General features: G+C 41.8%; 1 protein-coding gene across 3 annotated transcripts in view; it reads left to right on the top strand.

Annotated features, from left to right (window-relative positions):
* tfcp2 (transcription factor CP2) overlaps positions 1-27,496 on the top strand; it is a 145,203-nt gene that overhangs the window by 87,167 nt on the left and 30,540 nt on the right. For 2 of the 3 annotated variants that reach the window (XM_060820942.1, XM_060820944.1), the window contains 7 exons: positions 4,622-4,732; positions 5,167-5,255; positions 5,343-5,391; positions 17,688-17,720; positions 17,864-17,929; positions 18,443-18,536; positions 22,530-22,620. In XM_060820942.1, coding sequence (XP_060676925.1) covers positions 4,622-4,732; positions 5,167-5,255; positions 5,343-5,391; positions 17,688-17,720; positions 17,864-17,929; positions 18,443-18,536; positions 22,530-22,620 — 533 coding nt within the window. The remainder of the gene's footprint in view (positions 1-4,621; positions 4,733-5,166; positions 5,256-5,342; positions 5,392-17,687; positions 17,721-17,863; positions 17,930-18,442; positions 18,537-22,529; positions 22,621-27,496) is intronic. The other variant, XM_060820943.1, reaches the window with a different exon arrangement.

Raw genomic sequence — 27,496 nt, 5'->3', positions numbered from 1 at the left:
ATTTCATGGTCACACTAATGACACTAGCTTTATATTAACTGAATTCAAAATCTACCAACTGTTGTGCTGGGATTTGAACCGGTCTTCAGAGCATTGGCCTGGACCACTAGATTACTCATGCAGTGAAGCTGTCATGATGTCGTCATCTACCCCCTTTGAACCTGATTCAGTACCATCTCTTGTTTGACTTCTCCTGTCTCCTGGACTATGCCAGCTAGATCGATGCACCTGGTTTCTTGCTGCATGCTGATGACAGCTCTGAACACTTTGCAGTCCTCAGGACTGATGGAATGAAATTGAAGCGAGAGATGTGCATAATGAGGCAACCAAAGAGAGGGAAAATGCAGCTGTCCTGGTCTTCAGTGTTTCTTATTGTACTTCAACCTTGTTGAACTAATAATTGTTATGTATTGGATTTATGTCAGGTATTGAATGCAGAGATAACCACTGAATTATTAATAATTCTTTACAGCACTCTTGTATTTAAAGTTTACGGCAAGCTGCTGGTAGATTGGTTTTACAGCTTGCAGCCTTATTTGCACTCTATTGAGGTTTAAAATTAGATTAAATGTTTCCCTGATGGAGTAACTGTTTAATCTTGTCAAGACTTTGAAGCTGGTGCTCTGCTCCAAGTGTTCGAAGTATTTTGAGATGTATCCTGTGGTATTGCTCACACAGTAGGAAATGGCATACCACTTGCACCTCATTATTTGCAGACTTGCTACTCATGAGGTTGGGGGTGGTAAATGGGGTCTAACTGTTGATAGAGTTCCGGTTGGAATGCCATGCTTCTAGGAATTCTCGCGCGCGTCTCTATTTGGCTTGTCCTCGGATGGATGTATTGTCCACGTTAAAGTGGTGTCCTTCCTCGTCTGTATGTGAGGATACAAGTGAGAGAGGGTCATGTCTTTTTGTGGAGAGTTGATGTTCATGTATCCTGGTAGCGAGTTTTCTGCCTGTTTGTCCAACGTAGTGTTTGTTACAGTCCTTGCAAGGTATTTTGTAAATGATGTTAGTTTTGCTCATTGTATACAATAACAAACACATCGAGTTTGACCCCATCTACCACCCCCTGAGAAAAAGAGTAGGAAGTGACTTCACCACAGGAAATGACATCACCAACCCAAAGAAACCCAAACATAGAAAGTAGGAGTTTTCTTTTTTTTATTTTATTTTTTTTAAAAGATATTTTTATTACAAATTTTATATTTTGACAGATTTACAAAAATAAACAGAACTTTCAAGCACAAACATTAATATAAAAATAGATCTTAAATATATAATCATCAAAATTCAAAGGAATGATACTAAAGAAGAAAGAAAAACAATGAAACTCAGTTAACTACTAATCTAATCCACAATTATCCAGAGTGTATAGTTGAGTCACTTACATCCTTCAAACAAGAGAAAATGTTCTCTAATACACTCATAACAGTATAATAAAAAGGAAACTATTTCCAAACAATAAGAACAAAAAAAAAATGTTTGAATGGAGATCCTCCCCCTTGTTCTCAGGGGGCCTTACTTCCTTTCTAAAGGTCCACCATATCCTCTCCCAAACAGTGTCCCACCCTTGACCCGGGCGCTCCTTAATAGGATTTAGATATAATACCGAGCTAGAGTTAACAGTGAGCGCCCCACCCCCACCCCTCCCCACCCATACCTGAGTATATCTAATAGCATCAATGCCACGTACAAACACACATAACTATAAAATTACAACTCCAACAAATTACAGTTAAGTATAATAACATAAAATAGCAAGGGAAGACAACCCTGCTCCCAGAAGCAAAAGTAAAGTAGAGTAAAGTATCCATTTCTCCCCACGGAGTGTGGAAGAGGCAAGCCAACATAAATTGTCTCTTACGATTTATTTAAACGAGTCTAAAAGTTCCTTAGCCTCTTCTGATGATCTAAAATTATACTCGGATCCTTTGTGGGTAAAGCATAACGTCGCTGGGTAGCGTAAGGTGTATTGAATATTTAAGTTCCTTAGACATTTCTTCACCTCATCAAACGCCTTCCTCCTTCGTGCCAGAGCCGGGGAGAAGTCCTGAAATAACATAAGCTTGGATCCTTCATGAATCATAGCTTTAGGATCCTTTCCAAGATTTCTGGAGGCGTCCAGGAGTATCTGCCTCTCCCTATAATTCTGCAGCCGGAACAGGACCGGGCGTGGGCGCTGGTTTGGGCCAGATCCGCGTACTGCGACCCGGTAGGCCCACTCCACCCTTACCCGGTCAGTTTCAGCCCCCAGGTTTAAAAGCTGGGGCAGCCATCGCTCCAGAAATACTACTAACTGTCCCTTCTCTTCTTGTTCAGGGAGGCCCAGAAGACGGATATTCTTTCTCCGATTTCTATTATCCAGGTCATCCATGTAGATTTCAAAGGCCCGGACTCTCTGCTCCAGAGCTCTCACCTGTTCTGCAGCTGTTTGTGCTGCAGCCTCGGAGGTCGTGGCCTTTAGCTCCGCCCCCTTCACTCGGCCCTGTAATTCCTCGATAGCCTGGCTGTGTTTCTGCAGCTTTTCTTCGAATGAGTTCCATCTCTGTCTGGATTCTGCGATGAAATTGACGAGTGTCGTTTCCAGCCTGGCAATCATCTCTCTAAGGCCTGTTTTTACATCAGCTGCAGCAGGAGGAGGAGAGGAGGGTGGGGGAGGGGTCTTTGTTTTCTGAGAGCTGCGGGATCCCTTTGGTTTACTCATTATCCACTTAATATTAAACTGCTTAAATATAATAGTAAGCAGCTAATTAAGGTTAGAAAAATTTTTTGGGTGGTTTGGTAAGTGTGGTGGGGGTGAGTAACTCACTTTACCCAGGTTTTGGGAAGAGCACTGTAAACTCAGACTTGCTGAGTCGCCGCCATCTTGGATCTCAAGTAGGAGTTTTCAGTATTGCTTCGCATGAGGCCCACTGAAGATGTTACCTAGTAAGGTAACGCAATGTTTGGAAATGAACCTTTCAGCTCAGCGAGCAAACCTACATCTTTTCTATAACTATTTTAAAATTAATAGAATTATGATTACCGGGCCCCCAAGTGCTACCCCACTGACATCTCGGTCACCTACCCTGCCTTACTTCACAAGAGTAGGTCAAGTTTTGCACCTTCTCCAGTAGGTACATCCACATCCTGAATCAGAACATTTGTTTGTACACACTTAACAAATTCCTCCCCATCCAAGCTCTTAACACTATGGCAGCCTCAGTCTATGTTTGGAAAGTTAAAATCCCCTATCATTGCAACTGTTATTCCTACAGATATTGGAGGTCTCTTTACAAATTTGCTTCTCATTTTCCCACTGACTATTCGGGCCTTTTAGTTTTAATCCCAACAAGCTGATCGTCCTTTCCTCTTTCAGTTCCACCCAAATAACGTCACTGGGCATACTCCTCGGAGTATCCTCCTAAAGTACAGCCATAATGTTATCCCTAACAAAAAAAAAACGCCACTCTGTCTCCTCTCTTGTCCCCCTTTCTATCTTTCCTATAGCATCTATATCCTGGAGCATTAATTAACGGCCAACATGTCAAATCTAAACAAGGATCATAAGTGGGTATGGGTTCTAAATTAAAGTGAGCATTAAGAATTTAAACTCTGGATATTAAACATCTATATCTTTTCTAAAATAAAGAAAAATGGTAAGCATGAAGCTGTCAGATTGTTGTAAAACCCCAGGATCTGGCGTAATGTCCTTTCAGGGTAGGCGACCTGGCCTTTACTGGAGTTCCACACCATTTCAGCGTCCTCTGAAGCAACCTGACATTAAATTCAGGACCCCCAATGATGAGCAATAAATGCTGATCCTATCCAGTACACCCACGTCCTCTGAGAATTAATAGCTTTTAATTACTTTACACCGATTCTGTTTACCTGCAAATAATTGTTGTCTGCCTCCCATTTGAGAGAGGCTGAAGATACTAAGACACAAGACCTCTTTATTATGTGTCACCATTTTAAATCTGTTATGCTACAAACCTCTCTGACAACAAGCTTTAGTTAGGTTGAATAAGTACAATTTTTTTTCAAAGCAGTTTGTGCCGCTTTACTTAAGTTTTTAATTTGATTTTCATAAACTGTGTCTTGTTGAGTCATTCGGTTTCTTTAACCCAATAGTAAGATAGAAGTGCATGGATTTATGAATTTCCTTTATTTCTTACTGTTTGTAATTGAAGCACTGATTTCATGAATGAAGTGTTTGTACCAGATCTTTGCTTACAATATTGACAAAGAGGGTGAGAGCTGATCCTTATTCAAGAAATTTGGGTCACTCATTAATGATTCCAATTTGTGAAGTAGTTTTTCTTGGTCTGTCTTGAACATTTCTTAACTTTTGAATCTATTTGGTTGGCCTTGTATTCCCAGTGTGGCTGTAATTTATTTTGCACTGCTCTCCATTAGAGAACTGGACATAACAAATATGTGGTGGTGATGATGGGTTAACTATTGTTTTGTTGAGTAATAAGGACTGTGGTACTTCCTAGCTCCTAATTTTAAAATAGGAGAATGTATTTTTCTTGGTCCCTCCATGTATGATTGATTCGTCATACTCTTGGCTGACAGCATTGGGTATGCTATAGTGTGAGGCATTTTCATTTTGTCGCATGTGATTTGTTTGCAGCCAAAGGGTGCTGATAGAAAACAGAAAACAGATAGGGAAAAGATGGAAAAACGAACTCCTCAGGAGAAGGAAAAATATCAGCCTTCTTATGATACAACTATTCTCACAGAGGTAAGACTGCACTTGTTTATGTTTGAGATCTGGCACTTGTTTTCTGAAGTCAACTAGATGTGTTTTTTGGTGTGTCATGTTTTGATTTAAAACTATAAAATTGGAGTGTTGAGGAAGAGAGAAGAAGCCCGATTGGCTTGTTGTCAATGTTATTTTGATTTCTGTTTTGGTTCATTCTAGGTACAGGGGTAATTTAAAAAAAAAATACTTGAAGTAATTCAGTGTTCATTAACAGTTATGAATCTGCTAAGAGGCTAATTAAAAACGTCTAAACATCAATGTACGGTAGACTGTAGGAAAGTTGTGTAGTCACTATAAGGAACCTACTTATTATTGAAATGAATCTAACAATAGTTGTGCATAATTTTGGGGTGGTTGTCCATCACATTTTGATTTATAAGTGCCTAACTGACGTTTTCTCCCCCCTCATCCAGTGTTCTCCCTGGCCAGACATTTCCTACGTTAACAATACGGCATCTCCTGGCTTTAGCAGTTCGCAGGGCAGTTATACCATTGCTGAAGGGTGGGTCTCATCATTGCTATTTTACCATTCTCATAATTTGCAGCATTTGAAAAAATTTTTTCATAGAAGCAATTGATTTAATTTCAGAAATGGATCCCCTCATCATCAGCCTGACCCGGTTCCTGCAAGCACTGATGTAAGTGTTCTTGATTTCCAGCATTATTCATAAGTCTATCCTGCTCAGTGCAATAACATGAGAATATTGTGTCTGAAAGAATCATAGAAACTTGCATCAAAGGAGGAAGCTAGCTGTGGATTTTCAGTAGATCAGTTATGCTTGTTGACTTATGTTTGTTTTTATCTGAAACCCTCTTAGTTCCTCAGTTCAACTACCTGGGCCATCTCTGTTCTAAAGTAATTTATGGAATCAGCTTTAAATATCTTTTTCACACAAAGTGCTCCAGATCCTGATGACACTGGTGGGAGGAATACAACTCTCATTTCCCTCCAGATCTTTTTTCCAGTGATTTTGAATCTGTGATCTCCAGTTATTGACTCATTTGCCAGGGAGAATGTAATTTCCTTACTTACTCGATCAAAACAGTTTTTCATCTTAAACTCTCTTAGGTCGCTTCTTGTCCTCCTCTATTCCAAGAAAAAGACTCCTTCTTTTCTTCCCCCAGCCAGCGTCCTTTGTGCCTGTGGACATCCTGCCAAACCACCTCCTGTATTCTTTTTGAATGCCTTTACAAAGGAAGGCAGGACTGGTACTAAATATTCCTGGATGGAAGTTGTTCAGGAAGAAGAAGAAACCTAGCAATAATAATTTAAGGAGAACATTACAGTGATAGAGAGAGGATGCCCTGAACGGCCATGGCTGAAATCTATTTGGTTAGAGCGAAAAAACAATAGAGGTGCCCATTACATTACTCCATGTAGTCTCATAAGTCAACAAGTTATAAAGAGAAATTGCTGGAGAAAGTCAGCAGCTCTGGCAGCAACTGTGGAGCAAAAGCAACATTAACATTTCTGTTAATGTTACAAACTCGAGCTATCAACATATGACTTTACTAGTTGAAACTGTAGCTCCTCTTTTTAAAATCTTTTGTGCGTGTGTACACCAACAAAAAGTATTGGCATTATGAGTAGAGGAAAATTACTGGGGAGAAATAAAATCACAGAATCCCTACAGTGTGGGAACAGGCCATTCGACCCAACAAGTCCACACCGACCCTCTGAAGAATAACCCACCCAGATCCATTCCCCTACCTTATTACTCTACATTTGCTCCTGACGAATGCACCTAGCCTACACAATCCTGGACACTATGGGCAATTTAGCATTGCCGATTCACCTAACCTACATATCTTTGGATTGTGGGCAGAAATCAGAGCACCCAGAGGAAACCCACACAGACTCAGGGAGAATGTGCAGACTCCACACAGACGGGCACCTGAGGTTGCAATCGAACCTGGGTCCTTGGTGCTGAGGCAGCAGTGCTAACCACTGAGCCACCTCCAAGCCATGTGCCATCTTGACTTGGAAATATGTCGCTAAGTCAAAATCCTAGAACTCCTCACTTACAGAACTCCTCACTTACAGCAATGTACATTCGATTGCAGTAGCTAAATAAGACAGCTCAACACCACCTTCTCTAGGGCAATTATGGATGTGCAAGAAATGCTGGCTTAGCCAGCAGGTCCCTCAAAAGAATTTAAAGTCTGGTTGAAGATTTGTAGCTCGGGTGTCCGTTGTTGTGGTTCTGTTCGCCGAGCTGGAAGTTTTTGCTGCAAATGTTTTGTTCCCTGGCTAGGGAACATCATCAGTGCTATTGGAGCCTCCTGTGAAGCGCTGTTTTGATGTTTCTTCCGGTATTTATAGTGGTTTGTTCTTGCCGCTTCCGGGTGTCAGTTTCAGCTGTAGTAGTTTGTATGTGGGGTCCAGGTCCATGTGTCTGTTAATGGAGTTTGTGGATGAATGCTAAGAAAGTGACGATGCTGAATCAAAGTCCTGAATACTGGTCTCCTGCACAATGATAGATCAGGGGTGTCAGCTTCGGTTCAAAATCAGAAGCCTTTCCTCTGGTGCAGAGGAGTCCAAGATGAGGAGTAGCAATGTTAAAGTGAATGTCGCACCATGTAGGGGGTAATGTCAACAAACACCTTTACAGACAAAGGTTAGTAGAAATTGAGAATTCTTTTTCCCCCGATTGGAGCTTTTGACGACTGACGTTTGTTCGGCGTTGTTCTTCAGGGATATAGGACAAAGGTGGGCAAATTCGTGAGGCCCAGATCAGCTGCGATTTGATAGAATGCCAGAGAGCAGAACAGCCTTGAAGGTTTGAGTTATATAAAGAGGCTGGGGCTTTTTTCACTGGAGCATAGGAAATTGAGGGGTGACTTTACAGAAGTTTATAAAATCATGAGGGGCATGGATTAGGTGAAATGTTAAAAAGGGCATGATGGGCAATTTTTACAAATTCTTTAGAGTGGTGTGTATGTGTGGAATGACCTTCCAGAGGAAGTGGTGGATATGGGTACAACATTCCAAATATTTTTGGATAGGTTTGATTAGACTAGACTAGATTGTTTCCACACTGTGTGGAATCTAGGCCCTTCGACCCAACAAGTCCACACCGACCCTCCGAAGCGCACCCCACCCAAGACCATTCCCCTACATTTACCCCTGACTAATGCACCGAACACTACGGGCAATTTAGCATAGCCAATTCACCTAACCTGCACTGGACTGTGGGGGGAAACCGGAGCACCCGGAGGAAACCCACACGGACACTAGTTCATGAGCAAGAAATGTTTGGAGGGATATGAGCCAGCAGCGCAAGGGGGATTAGTTTAGTTTGGGGTTGTGATCAGCATGGATTGGTTGGACCGAAAGGCCTGTTTCTGTGCTGTACGACTGTATGAATGGCCGTTGCCTGGTTTTAACATTTGATTGTATTAATACAAAATTTTGATGATGGGCAGGACAGCATCCTAACCTGCAACATTACCTAGTCATCTGTGCATCACTGTGCTCAGATCCTCCTGGCTCCCTTCTCCATCCACTCGAAGCTGGTGTTGGTGCAGTCCATACCATGGCCATGGGGGCTTCTGGTGTTGGTGTAGTACGTACTATGGCCATGGGCGCCTATGTGCAGTGGAAGGTTCAGTAGAAAGGCATGCAGGATAACACTCTCCTCAAACTGATGCTGAGCAGGTTCCAAGCTCGCTCACAGATGAAGCCAGGGAGGTAATCCCTGCCTCCACCTTGCAACACAGGGCCCACGTCCTCAAGGAGGTACCAGCAGAACGCTGCTACCGGCGCCTCCAGCCTAGCACCAGTCTACAGGCTTCAATGAGATGTGTTCCTTTCTCTTCCTAAGACCTTCTATTCTCTGCTTTTGTTCATTCCAGATTCTCAGCTCTTTGACGAGGGGGTTTATGCACTAATTGTCCAATTTCACATTCACTGTTTAGAGGCAACACCTTCCCACAGGTGGTGGGAGACAGTAACTGACCACTTCCAAGCTCAAGTTACTTTGCTGCAGACAGAATAAAGACAGACCCTGCTTCTTCCAAATATGACCATTTCTTGCTACCCCCAACATTTATACGCACTAGCTGTTCAGTTGCCTACAATCCAATCAGAGAGCTGCTATGAAGGTGATACCTCTGGTGTCCACAAGTGGTCACGCTGCACCCACCAAACAGTAATCTGTTGCTGGCTGAATCTATCTTTGTGCATATATCCCGGTGCCATGCCATCTATCTCATCTCTCCTCCCCTTTTGCTTGTGGAACAGCAGTGTAAACATAATTCACCATGAGTCCAGTGACTTGTTTTTAAAGTGCAGCATTTTCCCATTTTAGTCTGCAATCAAAAATGTAGAGAAGTAAATAGATACAATCTTTATGCTGGATAAGGACAGCAGATTTTCTTCACTTTTTTGCTCACTTTTTTAATTCCAAGTTTATTTATTTAATGAGACCTTAAATGCTCCTGTGATGTACTAGGATTTTAACTCTTTCCTTTTCCTTTCTCATGGGATGGATATGCCTTGGCAAGCCCAGCATTTGTTGTCCATCTTTAACTGGCCCGGGGAGGTGATAAAGTCCTCTCTTGAGCTGCTGCAGTCCATTTGGTCTTGGTGCACTCACAGTGGTGTTAGGGACGGAGTTGCAAGATTTTTTAAAAATGCGTGCAGTATAGGTTCTGCTGGCTAGTCCAACGTTTATTGTTCAAAGTGCTGTTAAGAGCCAGCTATGTTGCTGTGGGTCTGGAATCACGTGTAGGCTAGACAAGGTAAGGATGGCAGTTTCCTTCTTGAAAGGACATGAGTGAACCAGATGGGTTTTTCCAACAATTGACCATGGTTTCATGGTCATCATTGGGCTATTAATTCCAGATATTCCATTGCCATTCCATCTGCCATTGTGGAATTTGAACCTGCATCCCCAGAACATTAACTGCATTTTATTTTGATAGCTAGGCCATCAGTAACAATGAGGGTGGTGTGTGGCTTGGAGGAGAACATGGTAGTCTTCCAATGCATCTGTCCCCCAACCCCAATATCCTGTGACTGAGATGACTGACCTCCAAGGAACCACAATTATCTTCAGTTGTACTCTAACCATTTCCCCCAGTTCCAGTTGTCTCCAGTTTTGCTAAGGCTCCTTGATACCACAGTCAAATTTGACCTTGATGTCAAAAGCAGTAACACTCACTTCAGTTCTGGAGTTAACTACTTTTGTCCATGTTTTGACTCATGCTGTAATGACATTAGGAGCTGCATGGGCCTGGCAGAACCTAAAATAAGTGGCAGTGAGCAAGTGATTGCTTTGTCGGTTTTGCTTGATTGTACTACCAACAAAACATTTGATTAATTTGCTCATGATTTAGTGTAGACTAACACAGTAATTTGTCTGAATTGGATTTGACCTACTTTCCCCTAGTAGATGCAAGGGAACAGGCAACTGCATTGTAATTGCACCAGATCAACTTGGCTAAAGGTATAGCTAATTCTGGAGTGCAGGTCTGTTACTGGGATATCGTCAAGGCCTATAACCTTTGCAGTGTCAAGTGCCTGTAGTGTTTTCTTGATGTGTGATGAGTCAAATTGACAGAACCCATCTGTGATGCTGGAGAGCTTAATAGTAGACTAGTATGGATCATCTGCCTGTGATCTTATAGCTGAAGGTGGCTTTACAAGCTTTGACCTAGCTTTTCAAGTTTCTCCATAATTTAGATGGACATGTTTGAGGAGCTGCCTCTTCCAGTTTATTCTGAGGGCTGAACTAGACATATTTTTAATCAATAAGAAAATTAAGGATTACGGGGCTAAGGCAGGACAGTGGAGTTGAGAATTATCAGAGAAGACATTGATGAGCCAAATGACCTGCCTCTGCTCCAAATCTTATTGTTTTATTATCCACCTCCATTCATGGCTGGGAATGACCGGGTTCTGAGCCATTGTTCCTGGTCTCCCTTTGTTCCATCTGTTGTGTGCTGCTTCACTGTTTAACATGTATGCCTCTAGATCATTAAATCTGTAATGTAACCACATCTGTGTCTGTTCATTAAACTTCCAGGGCACCTTTTACTTTAAAAGGGATATATCTAGATTGTGTCTAAATTATTACCTTCCTCAATTGGTCAATGGCACTTTATGCTTTTCCCTAAATCACCTTTCCAACCTGCTGCTTTAAATCATTGGTTGGAATTAATATTAATCCTGTTGACTTTGTTTTGCATGTTGTTTTTTCTGGTCTCATTGCCATAATTATTATAAACAAAATTCTGTTCTTGTCCCTGCTGTCTAGCTGACCTCCGGACCAGATCTAGATCCAACGTTCTTGCTTTTTGGATGGGAGGCGTAGTAGTCAAGAATGTCTTCTGTGTGAATCAAAATGCCTCCCCCTCAATACACTTTACACTTTTTCTTCCACTCCTACTGTTGCTATTTTTGTTTTTTACTGCATATCATTGACATTTATTCCTCTCTCTCCTTAATCTTTGGAACTCCGATTTTTTAAAAAAAATCTACCAATAAAACTGCTCAGCCCCTCTTCTTGTAGTCAAGTCAAACAGGTTCAGTCACGGATCCAACTGTAAATCATTTCAATTCTTTCAGCGGTGTTTGAAAATGTGGAGTAAACAGATTAGCCATGATCTTATTGAATAAGCTTCAAGGAGCTGTAATAGTAGCATCGCCTTTAATCAATAATGCCTTGTCCCCTCCTTATTTTGCTTCTCTGTTGTTGCTGCTCATTGGTGACCAGGCATATTAAATTTCTGCCCGCAGCTATCCGAACTTCTTACTTAAATTACAAGCAAGAATAGCAAACAAGGTATTAAATTCTATTTCCTCAATCTGGTTCTTGTATATTTTCTGAATATTTTTAACTTTGCTATATTTTTTAACCCTCTGTCCTTTGACCTAATTTCTGCTTTCTAGTTCTCCTTCTCCTGTGAAATTATTTAAACTATTAGTTAACCTCTCAGCTAAAATATTTCAGTTGAACAATGCCTGGATCAATCTGCCTATCTTAGACAGTTGCCCCTTCTGCCAGACTGGTCTGAAATCCTCCCTCCTGCAGTGCTTGTCCAGCCCCACATTTGCCTGCGTAATCATCTTGTTGGAGCAAATTACTGCGGATGCTGGAATCTGCACTAAAAACAAAAAGTGCTGGGGATCATAACTGGTCAGGTAGCATCCATGGAGAGAAAGCAAGCTAATGTTTTGAGTCTAGACGATTCATCAGAGTTGGAATGAATTGAGCTCTAATGAAGAGTCCTCTACACTCAACATTTAGCTTGCTTCTCTCCATGGGTGCTGCCTGATATATCTCTCCCTCTCCCTCTCCCTCTCCCTCTCCTCTACTCTACTTCTCTTGCCCTCCCCACACCCACACCCCCAGCCCCACTTTGCTTGCGCTGTTTCTCCTCCCCACCCCAATAGTGCGTTGACAACTCACTTTTGTTTGTAAGATTGTGGTCATGTTTAATTTTTAGAAGATGATTATACTTGAAGTTCTTTACATATGACCCTAGGTTTGCCCATATCGAATAAGTTTATTCGTGATGAGCCCTAGTATGACTCAGATTTTGGGGCCACAGTTGGATCAAAATCTCTAGTTGAGCTTTGATACAGGTGCCCATGCTATTTGGCAGTGATTTTTGGTTTACAGTGGAGATTTCTGTGAAATCAAATCTATCTGCCTGTGTTTTTGGTTCATCCATGTATCTGTCCAAATATTTCTTCAATGACAATTCTACTCCTCTCCACCACCTACCTCTGGCAGCCAGTTTCAGACAAATGCCACCCTCTGTGGAAAAGAATGCCCACTGGATCCTTTAGCATGTATCCCCTCTCAACTTAAACCTTTGTCCTCTAGCTTTAGACTCCCCTGCCATGAGGAAAAACTGTTAGCTTATCTATGCCTCTCATGATTTTATAGATGTCTATAAGGTCACCCCTCAGTCCCTGACACTCCAGGGAAAACTGCCCCAGCCTATCTAGCCTTTCCTTATAACTCAAACCTTCCAGTTCAGCAAGTGTCCTAGTAAATCTTTTCTGCACTTTTTCTCATTGAATAATATTCTTTCTGTAGAAAAGCAACCAGAATTACATGTAGAACTCCCTTATCAATGTCTTGTACAGCTGCAATAAGATGTCCCAACTCAGTGTCTGACAAATGAAAGCAAGCATGCTGAAAGCTGCCTTCACCACCCTGTTTACCCATGACTCTATTTGCAAGGAGCTATGACCCTGAAACCCCAGCTGTCTTCATCCTATAACATTCTGTAGGGCCCTACCATTAACTGTATAAGTCCTGCCCTGGTTTGACCTACCAAAATGCAACACTCTACATTTATCTAAATTAAACTCCATTAACCATTCCTCAGCTCACTGGCCCAGTTGATGAATATCTTGCTGCTTTCCAAGATAACCACCTTCACTGTACACTATATCATCAATCGTGATGTCATCCACAAACTTACTAATCATACCTCCTGAATTCTCATCCAAACTAGTCATATAAATGACAAATGCTGAAAATGTGTTGCTGGTCAAAGCACAGCAGGCCAGGCAGCATCTCAGGAATAGAGAATTCGACGTTTCGAGCATAAGCCCTTCGCTTATGCTCGAAACGTCGAATTCTCTATTCCTGAGATGCTGCCTGGCCTGCTGTGCTTTGACCAGCAACACATTTTCAGCTGTGATCTCCAGCATCTGCAGACCTCATTTTTTACTTACATATAAATGACAAATAACAGTAGACCCAGCACTGATTTCTGTGGCATACTACAGGTCACTAGTTGACTAGCTGTCTCTGGATCCCATGACATTTAACCTTACTTGACAATCCACCACGTGGTACCTTGTCAAAAGCCTTGCTGAAATCCATGAAGAGAATGTCTACTGCACCGCCCTCATCTATTTTCTTAATCACCCCTTGAAAAAACTCTGATTCGTGAGACACTATTTTCCACGCACAAAACCATGCTAACTATCCAAAGTGTGTCCTTACTTCTCCAAATACCTGTAGATCCTGTCTCAGAATCTCCTCTAAGACCTCCTCGCAGACATTAGGCTCACCAGTCTGTAGTTCACAGGCTTTCCTAAATAATGATACAACATCCAATCTTCACACACTTCACCTGATCATGGCTGATATTTTCTCAATCCCATTTTCCTGTCTTTACCCCATTACCTTTGATCCCCTTACTCATCACAAACCTATCTATCTCTGTCTTAAATATGCTCAATAACTTGGCCTCCACAGCCTTCCTCGGCAATTACTTCCACAGATTAACCAACTCTTGCTGAAGCAATTTCTCCTCATTTCAGTTTTAAAGGGCTGTCCCTTCACTGTGAGGCTGTGCTCTCGGGTCCTCATCTCTAATGGACACAGCTTCTCCACGTCTGCTCTATCCAGGCCTCTTGGTGATCTGATTGAAACTTACAGAATACTAAGTGCAAATGCAGAGTCCTCCACTGCTCCTCATATGACAATTATAAATCAAAGAGCACTTGACGTAATCCCAGTGTGTTATGTAGAAGTTGGTATTGAAATGTTTGCATCTTCCATATTCTATTTATTTCCAGCTCTGTCCACTTGGTCCAATTTAACTTGTACGTATGTGCATATGATATATTTCAGTGTTTAATAGGTCTTCAGATGCTGATGGGGTCCTTTTGAAATGGAAGAGTGTGGAAGGAATGTGCATCACACTTAGTCAGTTCCTCAAAGCTAGCAGGTGCAAACATGCAACTGCAGAGTGACCTTTTCCCTCAACTGGAGTTTGCTTCTGTTGAAAAAAAGGAGAGCTGAAAGTGAATGTTTTTGAAGAGAGTGAGAGCTGTTACCATCATCTCAAACTTTTCAATTATTTCAGACAGGAATTTCTCCCCCCTCAGTAAAATAGGGAACAAGAATCCAGAACAAGTTTGAAAATCAAACACCACCACTTAGGTATGAGTCCTGAAGGAGATATTCTCCATCAGTTTGGGAATGTGGTGCGCTGCTGCAGAAAGCCGTAGAAACAAATTAATGGTATTTAAAATGGACTGAGGTGCTCATCCATTCATAACAGATTTAAAATGATATGCTTCCTACCTCTGGAAATGATTTTAGATGTCACACTTGACTCTTAACTAAGCCAGTATTACAAAATGACTTGTCCTTCAGTGGAAATTAGCATTAAGTCACCTTGCTGCCGTCCACTTAATAAATTGATAGCTAAGTAACAGGTCTGTAATACTGCATAGAGTTTTTTTAAATTGACTAATCTGCTTGCTTTCGACATTTTCGATCGGTCTGTTCAGAGATGTTATGACACACCTCTGGAGCAGGTGGGACTTCTTATGCAGCAGTAGAGATGCCACCACTGTTCCACAGAGCACTCCAGCCTAATTTATTATTGGAAATTGGAATGGGAACCTTACTGTAGAGTCCAGATAAACCTGAAAACTGCTGTAACTAGAAAAATCCTGGTTAGACAAAAAAAATTACGAAACAGATGTGGGAAAAGATTTGTTCATCCACGATAGGCCCACAAAAGCAATATTGGCCAAACTGTACCAGAACACCCAGAATTCCTGAGCAGCTCACAAACTGAATCAGACAGCACGTACATAAGGGAATACACCTTAAGCACCACAGATATCTGAGTCTCTGAGGGCAGTTTCACAACCCAGCAATACCAAAACACCACAAAGAGCAGGACAGACAGACAGACAGGCACCAGCAAGGACATGCTCCAGGAACAGGACAATGGAAGCACCTCACCACTTCAAAGGAGACATTAACACCTACCTGTGAAGCTGAATGGAACCGTGATACTGTCAGGATGTTAGATTAGATTAGATTACTTACAGTGTGGAAACAGGCCCTTCGGCCCAACAAGTCCACACCGACCTGCCGAAGCGCAACCCACCCATACCCCTACATTTTACCCCTTACCTAACACTACGGGCAATTTATCATGGCCAATTCACCTGACCCGCACATCTTTGGACTGTGGGAGGAAACCGGAGCACCCGGAGGAAACCCACGCAGACACGGGGAGAACGTGCAAACTCCACACAGTCAGTCGCCTGAGTCAGGAATTGAACCCGGGTCTCATGCGCTGTGAGACAGCAGTGCTAACCACTGTGCCACCGTGCCGCCCAATGCATTGTGTGAAGGAACAGGGCATTCATCTGATTAAACTGTTTTCCAATTAACATCCTTGCAACTAAATTATTCCATTTCCAGAAACATTGTAGTTTCCCATTTCTTAATCAGTGTCATTGTGCAGCATAACTATAAAACTGGTCTCATCCTCAGCTCTGGAATGAGAAATTCTGATCTACCTGTCAGTTCTGTGTTAGCCTAGTCAATTTCTCTTCCAGTGATATCACTTGCAATAAAGTGTTTGTCAATTTCACTTCTACCTGTGTTTTGTGATCTCTAACCTATTGGGCAAATTTCTCTGACAGCAGACTAGTGCTATGTGCTCCTATGCTTAAGGTTTTATTAGCAGTTAACCAATAGCAGTGCAAATGTTCATTCTTTGAGATTCTTAAGCCTAGGCTTTTGTCCACCCAAGCTTTCTCTCTTAGACTGATATCCCAAGTCCAGTGTAGAAAGAAACCACCTGTGACAATTTTTTTAGTGCCTTTGCTTGAAAACTTTAGTCATGTTGATAGTTTGCTTGTGCTGAGCATTTACACGAGCCAAGGAAAACCATCTAATTTGCTTTGTGTTTGGATGATTCAAGTAGCCATGAAATGTTCTGCCAGCACTGTGTGGCAGGATGTTTTTCAGATTTATACTCTAGCTGTGGCCTTGTGTTTTCCTCATTGTGATGAGAAAAGTCTGTCACTTAAAATAAAGAGTTTGAGGCGTAATCGCATTTTAACTCTGTCTATTGCAGGTGTTGAACTTGGATTAGGATGTGAGCTTTTAATCTCGCTTGATCTGGGGCAGTACTCAAGAGTGCAGTACAGCACTGTTATAAGCTGTTAAAAAGTTAGTCCTTGTCTGCCTTGTTCAAATGGGTTTGAAACATCTAGGGTACTGCGTGCAGGAGAACCTCCGGTTAACCTAGTTATTCTTGCATTTGCGTTTGTGGTCTCCGCGCAAAAACAGCTGTAACTTTCACCTGGAGAATGACCATTGTGCCTCAAAGTAATTAATTGTATGTAGAGAACTGAGATATAATAAATCTTGAGTATAAGGTATGCATGTCCGATTGCTTTAATGACTAGTGTAATTCTTTTTTGAAAATGTGCTTGGGAGCAACTGATATAGAACTGCATTCTAGGTATCTGCTCTGTCATAGATGTCTGATTCTTTCAGTGGCAGCATTCTTGTCTTTGAGCCTGTAGGTTGTGGGTTGAAGCCTCATTCCAGGAGTCAGGAGCACAAGTAGGACGGCACTTCAATGTAGCATTTCAACGGAGTGAAGCCTTTCAGTCGAACGATTAAACTGAATCCCTGTGCAAGTGGGTGCAAATGCTTCCTTGCACTATTTGAAGAGCAAAGAGTTCTCCTGGTGTCCTGGTCATCACTTTTCCTCAAACAATACCAGCAAAATAGTTTGAATGTTTATTGCACGTGCTGCTTGTGGTTGGTACCTTGCTGAGCGCAAATTGCTGCATTTGCTGATCTACATTTCAGAAGTAATTCAGTGGCTAAGTGCTTTCAAATTTAAAAAGTTGCAAGTTGCCATAAAATGCTATTTTTCTGTCTGCCTCTGACCTAATTGAATACAGTCCTAATCCAAAATTTATTTTTTGTAAAGATGCCTCAAAGAATCTGTGCTGAGTCATTAATTACTATTGTCCTGCTAATGGGAGAATTATTGAACTGATTATCCTATTTATTTGTCCACTCTCATTTCATTTCTCTCACCAACGATAATTGGGATCTAAATTTGCATCAACTTCTCGATGGCTATTGGACGATTTAAAAAAAATACCACCTCATGCTCTGTACAATTTCAGCTCAATAATTCTATTGAATTTTCACTAGATTTGGTAAGTGATTTTTTTTTCCTCAAGATTTTTTGATTTCTTTCAATTTGTATACAAAGAAACTGTACATGCATGTGTACATGCATCCAAAGTGAAAATCACTTTTAGGTTTTTGCAGAAGTTCACAAGTAACTTTTTCTTGTCAGACACTGGGAACCTTTCGCAAGTGGGCTTGTCGGGAACTGTCCGTGTCTCCCGTCTCCGAAAATCAGGTAGGGGCTTTTGTTGCCAAAGTGCAAACAGACTCAATTTTGAGAGTTACGTTTAATGTTGCCCACAAGGACTGCTCTGAAGTTGGAGAGAGAGACCTTTGACCTTTCAATTTTTGAGCAAATTGGTCGTGTGACCAGAAAAAAAAACTGATTCAAGCTATTGCTGTTTAAGTGGGATTCCAATATATTTAATTACGACTTTTTTGATTTATCATTGTGGCAAAGGATTCCAGTTCTTTCACTCCCCAAATGTTGGGGTGAAGTAGCTAGTGTGGTGATATGTTAAATTTTGTATGGAACAAGATGGACTGTAGTTTTCCCCTAGTTCGATAGTGCACCAAATGGCTCAGCTTAGCATCAAGGAAAGTCACTGACACCCATTGGTATGTGTGACTGAGTGACTCCAGTGGAGTTTGCACTCATCTTAGCCAGCTCCTAATGTACTCTTGGGTCATTGTATCTGTGTGTACATTTCAGGGCTCATGTCTAAGACTTGCAACTTTATTTTTGCAGAATCTGTTGCCAACAGCCACACCTCAGGACGCTCAGCAGTGGTTGCACAGAAATCGATTTTCTCCATACTGCAGGCTCTTCGCAAACTTCTCTGGTACCTTTTGCTTATTAACTTTTATTTGGGTGAAAATATTTAGCACAATTACCTGGGATGCAGGAATTGGTTGCAACACATTCCTTTCATCTTGAGGATCTAGGTTTAGATTCAGTTGGGCAAGAAGAAAGTCTTAGTGCAGCATGGTGATCCTTGATCTATGTTTGCAGCTTCTGCTAAGTTTCAGTAGTAAAATGCCCACAGCACCAACTTACCTTTTCCAATTTAATGTCAAGTTGCAGTCTTCAGTGGGATTTCAAGAGTGATTTGTGTGGACAATGGGCATGTTGTGCTTCATCGCAGGTAAGCACCCCATGAAGTCCAGATTATGAGGAGAAAGGACACTTGTTAAAGTGCCTCAGTGCCACCTAGTAAGATTTTTATTTAGAAAGATGCCTAGCCCTGGACTGCACAATATTGTCCAAATTGAAAAGAGTAGTGGAGACAAGTAGCTAATGCCAAACTCTGCCTCTTCAAACTATAGGTTTTATTTGGAAGAAACAGTGGCTGAAGGGAAGAAAGGAATTTCAGCTTTAAAGTGAACCTCTGAAAGAATGAGTTTAGAGTAGATGTATTAGGTTCTAATTTAAACCTCATGAGTCTGAGAGGGGACAGTATAAGTAGTGCTTGGAGCTGAGAAGAGACTAAACAAATGTTGAGTGAATGGTGACATTAAGTGAGAAACCTGAAAGGTCAAGGAGGGATAGGGAATTAAAAGGCTTGATGTATGCGAAAAGATTTGTTTTTTGCACATTACTAGAAACGGGGGATTACATAGCTCTGGTAGCAGACAAGATGAGCTTAATTCGGACTGCAATTATTTCTTTCTAGACACAGTGCAGAGACAAATATAGAAATACAAAATATTTTTAAGTAAACAGTTATAAGACGTCATGGACTGGAGAAATGTGATGACAATATTCAAAAAGGGCCAACAAGTCAGCAAAAATATTGAACTTTGGTTAGATCATGTTTGTATTGTTATGCACAGTATATTTTTTTAATATTGTAAATAAGGTACGGGGCATAGTTTGAAAAAGCACAGAGTTTATGAAATTGATATCCAAAGTGCGGGTATACTGATCATCAAGAAAACATAACATGCAGAATAAAGGGGTGACTTAATAAAGGTTTTTAAATATGAGTGTTTGATAAGCTCAGAGTCTCCAATATATAAAGACAAGATGGTCACTGTGAAACCAAAAGGGAATTCGGGAGAATGAGACTCCACGTTCCTGCAAAGCATGAGATAAAATGCTAACTTCTGTTCTACGTCCCTCTATGATGTGAGGCGAAACTTCCTTATCCAGAGAGTGGGCAAAATGTGGAATTTAGTACCAAATGGAGCGGTTGAAGCAAATAGTGTAGACTCATTAAAGATGTAGCTGTGGAACACGTGAAGGAGACAAGAATAGGTTAAGCTGGTAGGGTTGGATTGGAAGGAATGTTGGAGATTTGTATAAAATGTTAACATTACCATTGACTAGTTGGATTGAATGGCTGACGTGTGCTGTACATTCTGTGTAAAACTATTCTACCTTTAATGGTTCACACAAGATTGTTGCTACAGGTTCTCTGAGCTCATCTAACTGCTACCTACCAGTTTGGTTGGGTTTGTCTTGCTCTTGCCCATGATTCAGAGGGCTTCACATATTTGAGCGTAATACTTGATGGTTTTGTAGAGAGAATGTTGTAATCTTTGGAGACACTTTGTCAGAAGAGATGTCAGTCAGGTCTTCTCTGCCTGTTCAGGTGGGCGATACTTCAAACTCCCATGATGTTGGAAGCAGACTGCAAAGTAGTCCACTATCCTAGCCAAAGTAGTTTCTCCAGCTATCACTACCAAAACATTTTTTGTTTATTCATTTTGTCACGTGAAGTGAATGTGCGCAATTGCCTACATAACCAACTTATTCCGAAAGTACTGAGTTGAATCAGTTGAATGTAATTTAGGTGCTGTATAAACTCAAGATTTTATTCCATCTGATACAGAGACTCCAAGGTTTCCAATGCTTTGCAAGAGCTCCCTGGTGTTGTCAGAGTTTTGTTGTGGCGGGGTGGGTAGTTCAGGAAACTGCTTTTGCATATTCTGCCAAAGAGAACTTTATTTGAAAAAGGTCTCTGTAGAGCTTGTTCGTGCATTTTGTGTCAACATTGCACTATTATAAGCATCCTTTCCTAATTCAGGAAGTTGAGGGTTGAAGCCCCATTCAAGGTACTCTCGCGCAATATAAAAGCGGTGTGTAATGTGTTGTGCCACCTTTCGGATGTAAGTGGTCCCTTGACTGTCAGCTCACATGGCATATAAGGTTCCATGGCACACTTTGAAGAAAGTGGAATTCTCCCCTGGTTAATGTTTGACAACTTGCACTACACAAACACTATTTATTTTACTTCATTTAGTTGCTGTTTTTAAGACTTTACTATGCGCAAATTGGCGGCTGCATTTGCTTGCATAATGATTGCACTTCAAAATTTTGAGGGTGTTATGAAGCAGTATATTGAATAACATTCACTGTTCTTTCCATCTTATTGGTTAAGGAACATCTATAGGTTCAGTGCCGTTGACTGAGCACTTGTCTGAACTGATGGAGACTTTGGTTGGTTTGAGAAAGCTGCCATTGACAGTCATCCTTTGTATTCATGTAATGCACTTGATTTCAAATAAGTTGCTTGTGAAATAAACTGAGCAATCTGGCTCCACTTTTTCCCATTTACGAGCACTGCCCTACTTTGGAGCATAGGCACATAATCTAGGACTTTTTGTCTGGTTATGGGTGATTTTTGGAGTTGCAGCATTACAGCAGAGATGATAGACCAAGAATCTATCTGTCTAGTTCTATGTGAAATAGACTGCAACATCGTTGGGAGAACAGGGAGATTTCCCTTTGTCCTGACTAGCATTCTTGCTTCAAACCAACACCACTAAAAAGATTCTTTAATTCGCGGTATGACTATGCGCAAATTGACTGCTGCATTTGCTTGCATAGCAACATTGACGGCACTTCAACATTACCTCATGTACAATGAAGCGCAGTGTTTTGCAACATCGTGAGAATGTGATGAGGTGCGATGTAAAAGTGTTTTTACCATTTGGACATACTTTGAAAACTTGAAGTCTTGGATTTTCATCTTTTGCTTTCTCTTTTTTTATTTCCCCATTTCTCAATCAGACGAGATTAATGTGAACAATTCTTGAGTCTTTTGCTGACTGTCTCCTGAGCTGCTCAGTGAGCCTTCATGTAGAATATATCTTTAGAATTTTATTCAAATTGGAAAGGTGGTCACAAAACATGGAGACTTGAGCTTGTTCCTTGAACCTAAAAGTTTTTGGATACAGTTCAAATGGGATTCATTTTCCATTCCAGCATGAAACTGTTTTTTTTTTAAAATGTATCTTTTATTTTCCTGGAGGTTGTTTTTGACCACCTCCAGTGGTTAGAAAGGAGTATTTCAGGTTTGGTTACATATTTTTAAATAGCTTCTCCTCGGAGGTTACATGGTTACAAGGCAAAGTGAAGGTCATTACAATTGGGTTGGCGATCGGTAGACCAGCCAGTCTTCTCTATCCACTTTTTTGGATTTTGTGGAAGAGAGTTAATAATGTGTTCAGGGCAGGTATAGCCCCAAACTGGTATTAATGTAACATGGATTTATATAGACCTATTGAGGAACATAATTTGTATAATTAGGTGATATGTTTTAAGATAAAGTGTTTAAAGTGCTATTTTTACTTGAGTTTTTTTTTGAAGGAAGATACAGTGGCCTGAACTGGATGAGCAGGAAGTTAACTCTTAAGTATGCTGGTCCATGAAGTAACTAACTAAGCATACTAATTATGCAACCTGACCAATAATTCTTCCATGTTTTCCAGTTAGACAAAATCATGGCAGTGTCTCACTGGAGCTTCATGAGATCAGTAGTACTGTGCAAATTTCCTCCATTTTGCAACACCACCAGGAAGTTTTGAATTTCTGTTGCCTCCATCCACAGGTGGCGATCTGCTAAAGCTGACGAGAGATGACGTCATCCAAATATGTGGCCCTGCAGATGGAATCCGACTCTTCAATGCCCTCAAAGGAAGGTAAGTGTGCCTTGTGTTTCAGCTTCAAATGTATTGTACTAAACATTTTAATATATAATATAGAACAGTACAGCACAGGAACAGCCCTTCGGTCCATCATATCTGCACCAACCAAGACACCACCCCTCACCTCCAACTCGTGAAAATAATCCAAGTTTGTTCAACCTCTCCTTATAGCCAATGCACTTCAAGCCAGGCAACATCTTGGCAAATCTCTTTTGCATCCTCTCCAAAGCTCCCACATACTTTCTGTAATGTGGTGGTCAGAACTGCGCGCACAGCTCCCTAGTGTGACCTCACCTAAAACTTTATACAGTTACAACATGACCTGCCAACTTCTATACTCAGTGTCTGTCCAATAAAGGCAAGCATGCCACATGCCTTTACCACTTTCCCACAAGTGGGTTATCCACTTTTGTTGCCACTTCCAGGGAGCTATGGACTTGCACCCCAAGATCCCTCTGTTTATCAATACTCCTAAGGGTCCTGACATTTGCTTTCCTTTTGCATTTGACCTCCCAAAATGCATCACCTCACAGTTGTCTGGATTTAAGCCCATCTACCATTTCTCTGCCCAACTTTCCAACTAATCTATATCATGCTGTGTCTTTTGCCAACCTTCATCACTGTCAACAGCTCCACCAATTTTCATGTCATCTGCAAACTTACTCATCAGGTCACCTATATTTTCATCCAAATTGAGAGATCCTTCCCCCTGATTCTTGCAGGACACCACTGGTCACAGACCCCCAGTCAGAAAATCTGTACTCTGTGATCAACTCAATTTTGTATCTAACTTACTAGCTTACTGTGAATCCTGTGCAACTTAATCATCAGGACCTTATCAAATGTTTTGGTAAAGTCCATATAGACAACATCCACTGTCCTACCCATGTTGCCATCTTCCAAAAAAAATCTCTTGAGCATGTAAGATGAGACCTCCCCTGCATAAAGTTATGCTGATTATCCCTACTAAGTCCATTCTTTTTTTTTCCAATGCAAGTAAGTCCTGTCCTTAATCTTTTCCAATAGATATAACCTTATATCTATTACCCTCCTTAAATTAGGAATCTTAATCTTTATACCGGCACCATTTGAAGTTAATACCACTTACATTCTTGAAACAACTTTCAGTTTCATAGAACGATGCAGGCTGGGAGAGCAGCTAACTTGCCTTCAGCTGCCAGTTGAGGATGTTCACATATTCAAAGCATGTATGTTGTTTGAAGTAGCTGTTGCAATACTGCAAGAATACAGTTGGATTTCCAAAAAGCATTCAATAAAGTGCCACATAAGAAAAGTTTTTGCAGAAGGTCAGAGCTCATGGTGTTGGAAATAATAGCGCAGAAAAAGGATTCACGAACTAATGGGCAACAGAATTAGGATGATTTGAGTCATTTTCATGTTAACAAATGCATTATAATAGAGTGACTCGGGGATCAGTGTTAGGGCTTCAGAAACTTAGAATCGACTAATGACTTACATGTAGTGACCAACTCTATTGTAGCCAGGTTTGTTGCTGATACAAAGATAAGTAGGAAAGCAATTGTGAAAAGGCAGATTGTTAGAGGTCTGTGTGCCATGGTGATGGTGAGATATGTGGCAGAATTGGACAAGATATCCGGTGATGCTTATCTCAATGTCGGAAGCATCTCACTTTGTTTTATCTTTTTTGCTGAATGAGGCATTCAGCAGGCAGTGGAGGATTATAACTTAATAACCAACTGTTGACAGCTGAATATGCCCCTCAATATTCAGCTTCCTATCTTACCAAGCGTACCAAACAAGCTAGCCATTGTGAAATCTCTCCATGCATGTCAGAGCAGAAATCGGCCATGGAGTCTGTGACCAGCCTCCATGTTGCTCTTGGGACAATCCATGGGTACCGGTTAAGTGTACTCCTTGTCCACAGACATTGCCATCTGATGGATGCCAAGAGGGCAATTCTCTGATCTTCTTGCTGGATACTCTGGGAGCACAGACCTGAATCAGAGTGCTCTACCAACAAGCATTGAAAGGCTGTTGCAAGTACACTTTGCACACAGACACAGGCACCCAGCTCACAGATTAGACCAAGCTGCATCTGAGGGCTGCTCATTTACGGTGGCAGTGGGCAGCATGGTGGCACAGTGGTTAGCACTGCTGCCTCACAGTGCCAGAGACCTGGGTTTAATTCCCACCTCAGGCAACTGTGTAGAGTTTGCACATTCTCCCTGTGTCTGCGTGGGTTTCCTCCCACAGTCCAAAGATATGCAGGTTGGGTGAATTGGCTATGCTAAATTGCCAGCAGTGTTAGGTGTAGGGGAATGGGTCTGGGTGGGTTGCTCTTTGGAGGGTCGGTGTGGACTTGTTGGGCTGAAGGGCTTGTTTTCACACTAAGTAATCTAAACGGTCATCTAATCTTAATGCTTGTTCACGTTGCCCCTACTGGCTTACTGTTAGCATCCCTGCCTTGCCTTAGTTAGCACAGTCACACATCCAGACAGCTTGCTTTGCTGGTTCAGTCAAGGGTGCAGACATCTTACATAGCAGAGTGCTGAATCAATCTCCTAGTTACACTATGTGCCAGAAGGTTAAATGGCAAGCATGTTGCAAGCAAATTGCCATAGCTCAAATTCTTAGCAAAATCCATCCAGGCACCCGTCAATCACTGCTTCTAGCAAAGCAAATCGAAGGTCACCTCCAATCCCACTACAGGCATTTGGCTGCAGTGATCTCAGTCAGGGTCTGTGTTTCTTCAGCCCAGGGAATAGGTCACAGTCAGTCCAACGGCTCCATAGCAATATCTAGGGGCAGGACCAATGTGGTCAGGGAAACATACAGCCATCGGTCAGGGGTCTGGACACTTCTCATCTGGTCAGGTCACTCAAGGGGGTGGGATGCAGTCAGTCCATCGTGTCCATCTATAGGTGTTGAGGGAAAGGGGAGGGTGATGACCAGGGGAATGGCTGCCATGGGAGGAGAACTCACAAACCCATTCTTTAGGATGGGACAGTCGGACGAGGTAATCTGGAGGCTGTAAGGCATGGAAGATGACAACTGTGGCGGGGGGATTTACAGTATCTGAAAGGGTTGAGCGGTTGACAATATAGTAAAGCATGGATAGGAAGGGGGTAATGTGTGAAGCAGTTGATCCACAGGAGCACCCTGGCTTCAAGGTGGGGGATGGAGAGTTGTGATGTGTGACCATCACTTTGTGGCGGTTGAGGGCGAATGGGCAGGTGAAGGCTCAAGTCAGTGCGTTGGGTGAGAACCTGGGGAAGCCCATGGTGTTCGTGGAAAGGATGATCAGGAAAGAGATCTGGATGTTCAATGCCCCTCAGCATTGTAGAGGTTAGAGGTTGGAAACCACTGGCCAGAGAGCACCCACTGTCGCCTTCCGTTGTATTGGATATCAAACATGCGTGGTGAGGAAAATAATAACTGTGACCACACTGAGTGAATGGGATAGGTTTCTCCACCTTTTGAGGGATGGGCTGTAGGACCCACTGATTTGAGCTCCTTTTAAAGGGAAACAACATTCCATATAGACCCAACACTAAGCCTGACCCCAACCCAACAGGGTACAGACCTGGGACCCCTAATATCTGGTCGTCATATGCATTCCTGAGTTTTGAGAAGACTTATAGCTCCGGTTGAGGTTCTGCTTATTTCCCCACCCCCTGAGAAAAAGAACAGGAAATGACATCACAGGAAATGATGTCACCAACCCAAGGAAACCTAAACACAAATAAAAAGCGGACCATACCATCAATGCTTTTTCCAGAGGCTCACTGATGTTACGTATGAAACCGAACCTTCCGGCTGAGCAAGCAAACCTACGTCCTCACGAAGCTAAGAGGTCTGAGTAGTGTGGCAGTCATTTTCGGGATGTCTTTGATGTAGGGGAGAGTGGCTAGGGTTTCTGGGCATGTTTTGTCTGCTTGTTGGGGTTTGTTGCTGAGAAATCGGCAGACTGTGTTTGTTGGGTACCCATTCTTTTTGAATACACTATAGGTGATTTTCCTCTGCTTTTCATAGTTCCTCTGTGCTGCAGTGTTGTGGCTCATTGAAATACTGTGTTTGTTCTGCATCTCCCCACTCCAGACATTACTGACCACCTCGTTCATACCAAGGTTTTTGGATGATTTGGAGGTGTTGGACTGGGCTGTACAAAATTTAAAAATCACACACCAAGTTATAGTCCAACTGTTTTATTTGGAACCACTAGCTTTCGGAGCGCTGCTCCTTCATCAGGTGGTTGTCTTCTTTGTCTCGTTATCTCTCTCGCCCTTCTTGGTGTGAACCTCCAAAGATCAGAGGGTGGAGGGCTTGCCTACCTCTGGAGTGTCCCAAGAGAAGACTGAAGGCTGGTTCCTCCCCTGGCTGAGTACCTCTTGGCACAACCACTGAAAGCTAGTGGTTCCAAATAAAACAGTTACCTGGTGTGTAATTTTTAAACTTTGTACAGCCCAGTCCAACACCAGCACCTCCAAGGAGAATCTTATTGAAACAGCAGATTCTGAGAGGGATTAACAACGCAGATGCTGAAGGGATATTTCCCTTCGGGGGGGGGGGTGTAATCTAGGACTCAGACTCAGTTTTGAAACAAAGGATTCTTCAGTTAGATGAAAATGAGTTATTTCTCCCAAGCAAGATTCGTCTCTGCTGTCTAGAGTAAAGAATTCCAAAGCACATGCATGTGCTCCCTTCATGCTGGCAGTTTCCAATTGTGAACCACTTTTTTTTTCCAAATTGTTATTGACTGAAAATATTCCTCTACTAATAAAGGAAAGAAATTAGATATGAGCTTAAGTTCAGAAAGCTACATGACAAGAAACATATGGCAATTCAAAATAATTTAAATTATCTTTCTCCCACTCAAGCTGTAGGAGAT

Source organism: Hemiscyllium ocellatum, chromosome X, assembly GCF_020745735.1.
Source record: "Hemiscyllium ocellatum isolate sHemOce1 chromosome X, sHemOce1.pat.X.cur, whole genome shotgun sequence".
Lineage (NCBI taxonomy): Eukaryota > Metazoa > Chordata > Chondrichthyes > Orectolobiformes > Hemiscylliidae > Hemiscyllium > Hemiscyllium ocellatum.
The sequence above is the reverse complement of the archived record's forward strand: the minus strand, read 5'-3'. Positions and strand labels throughout refer to the sequence as shown.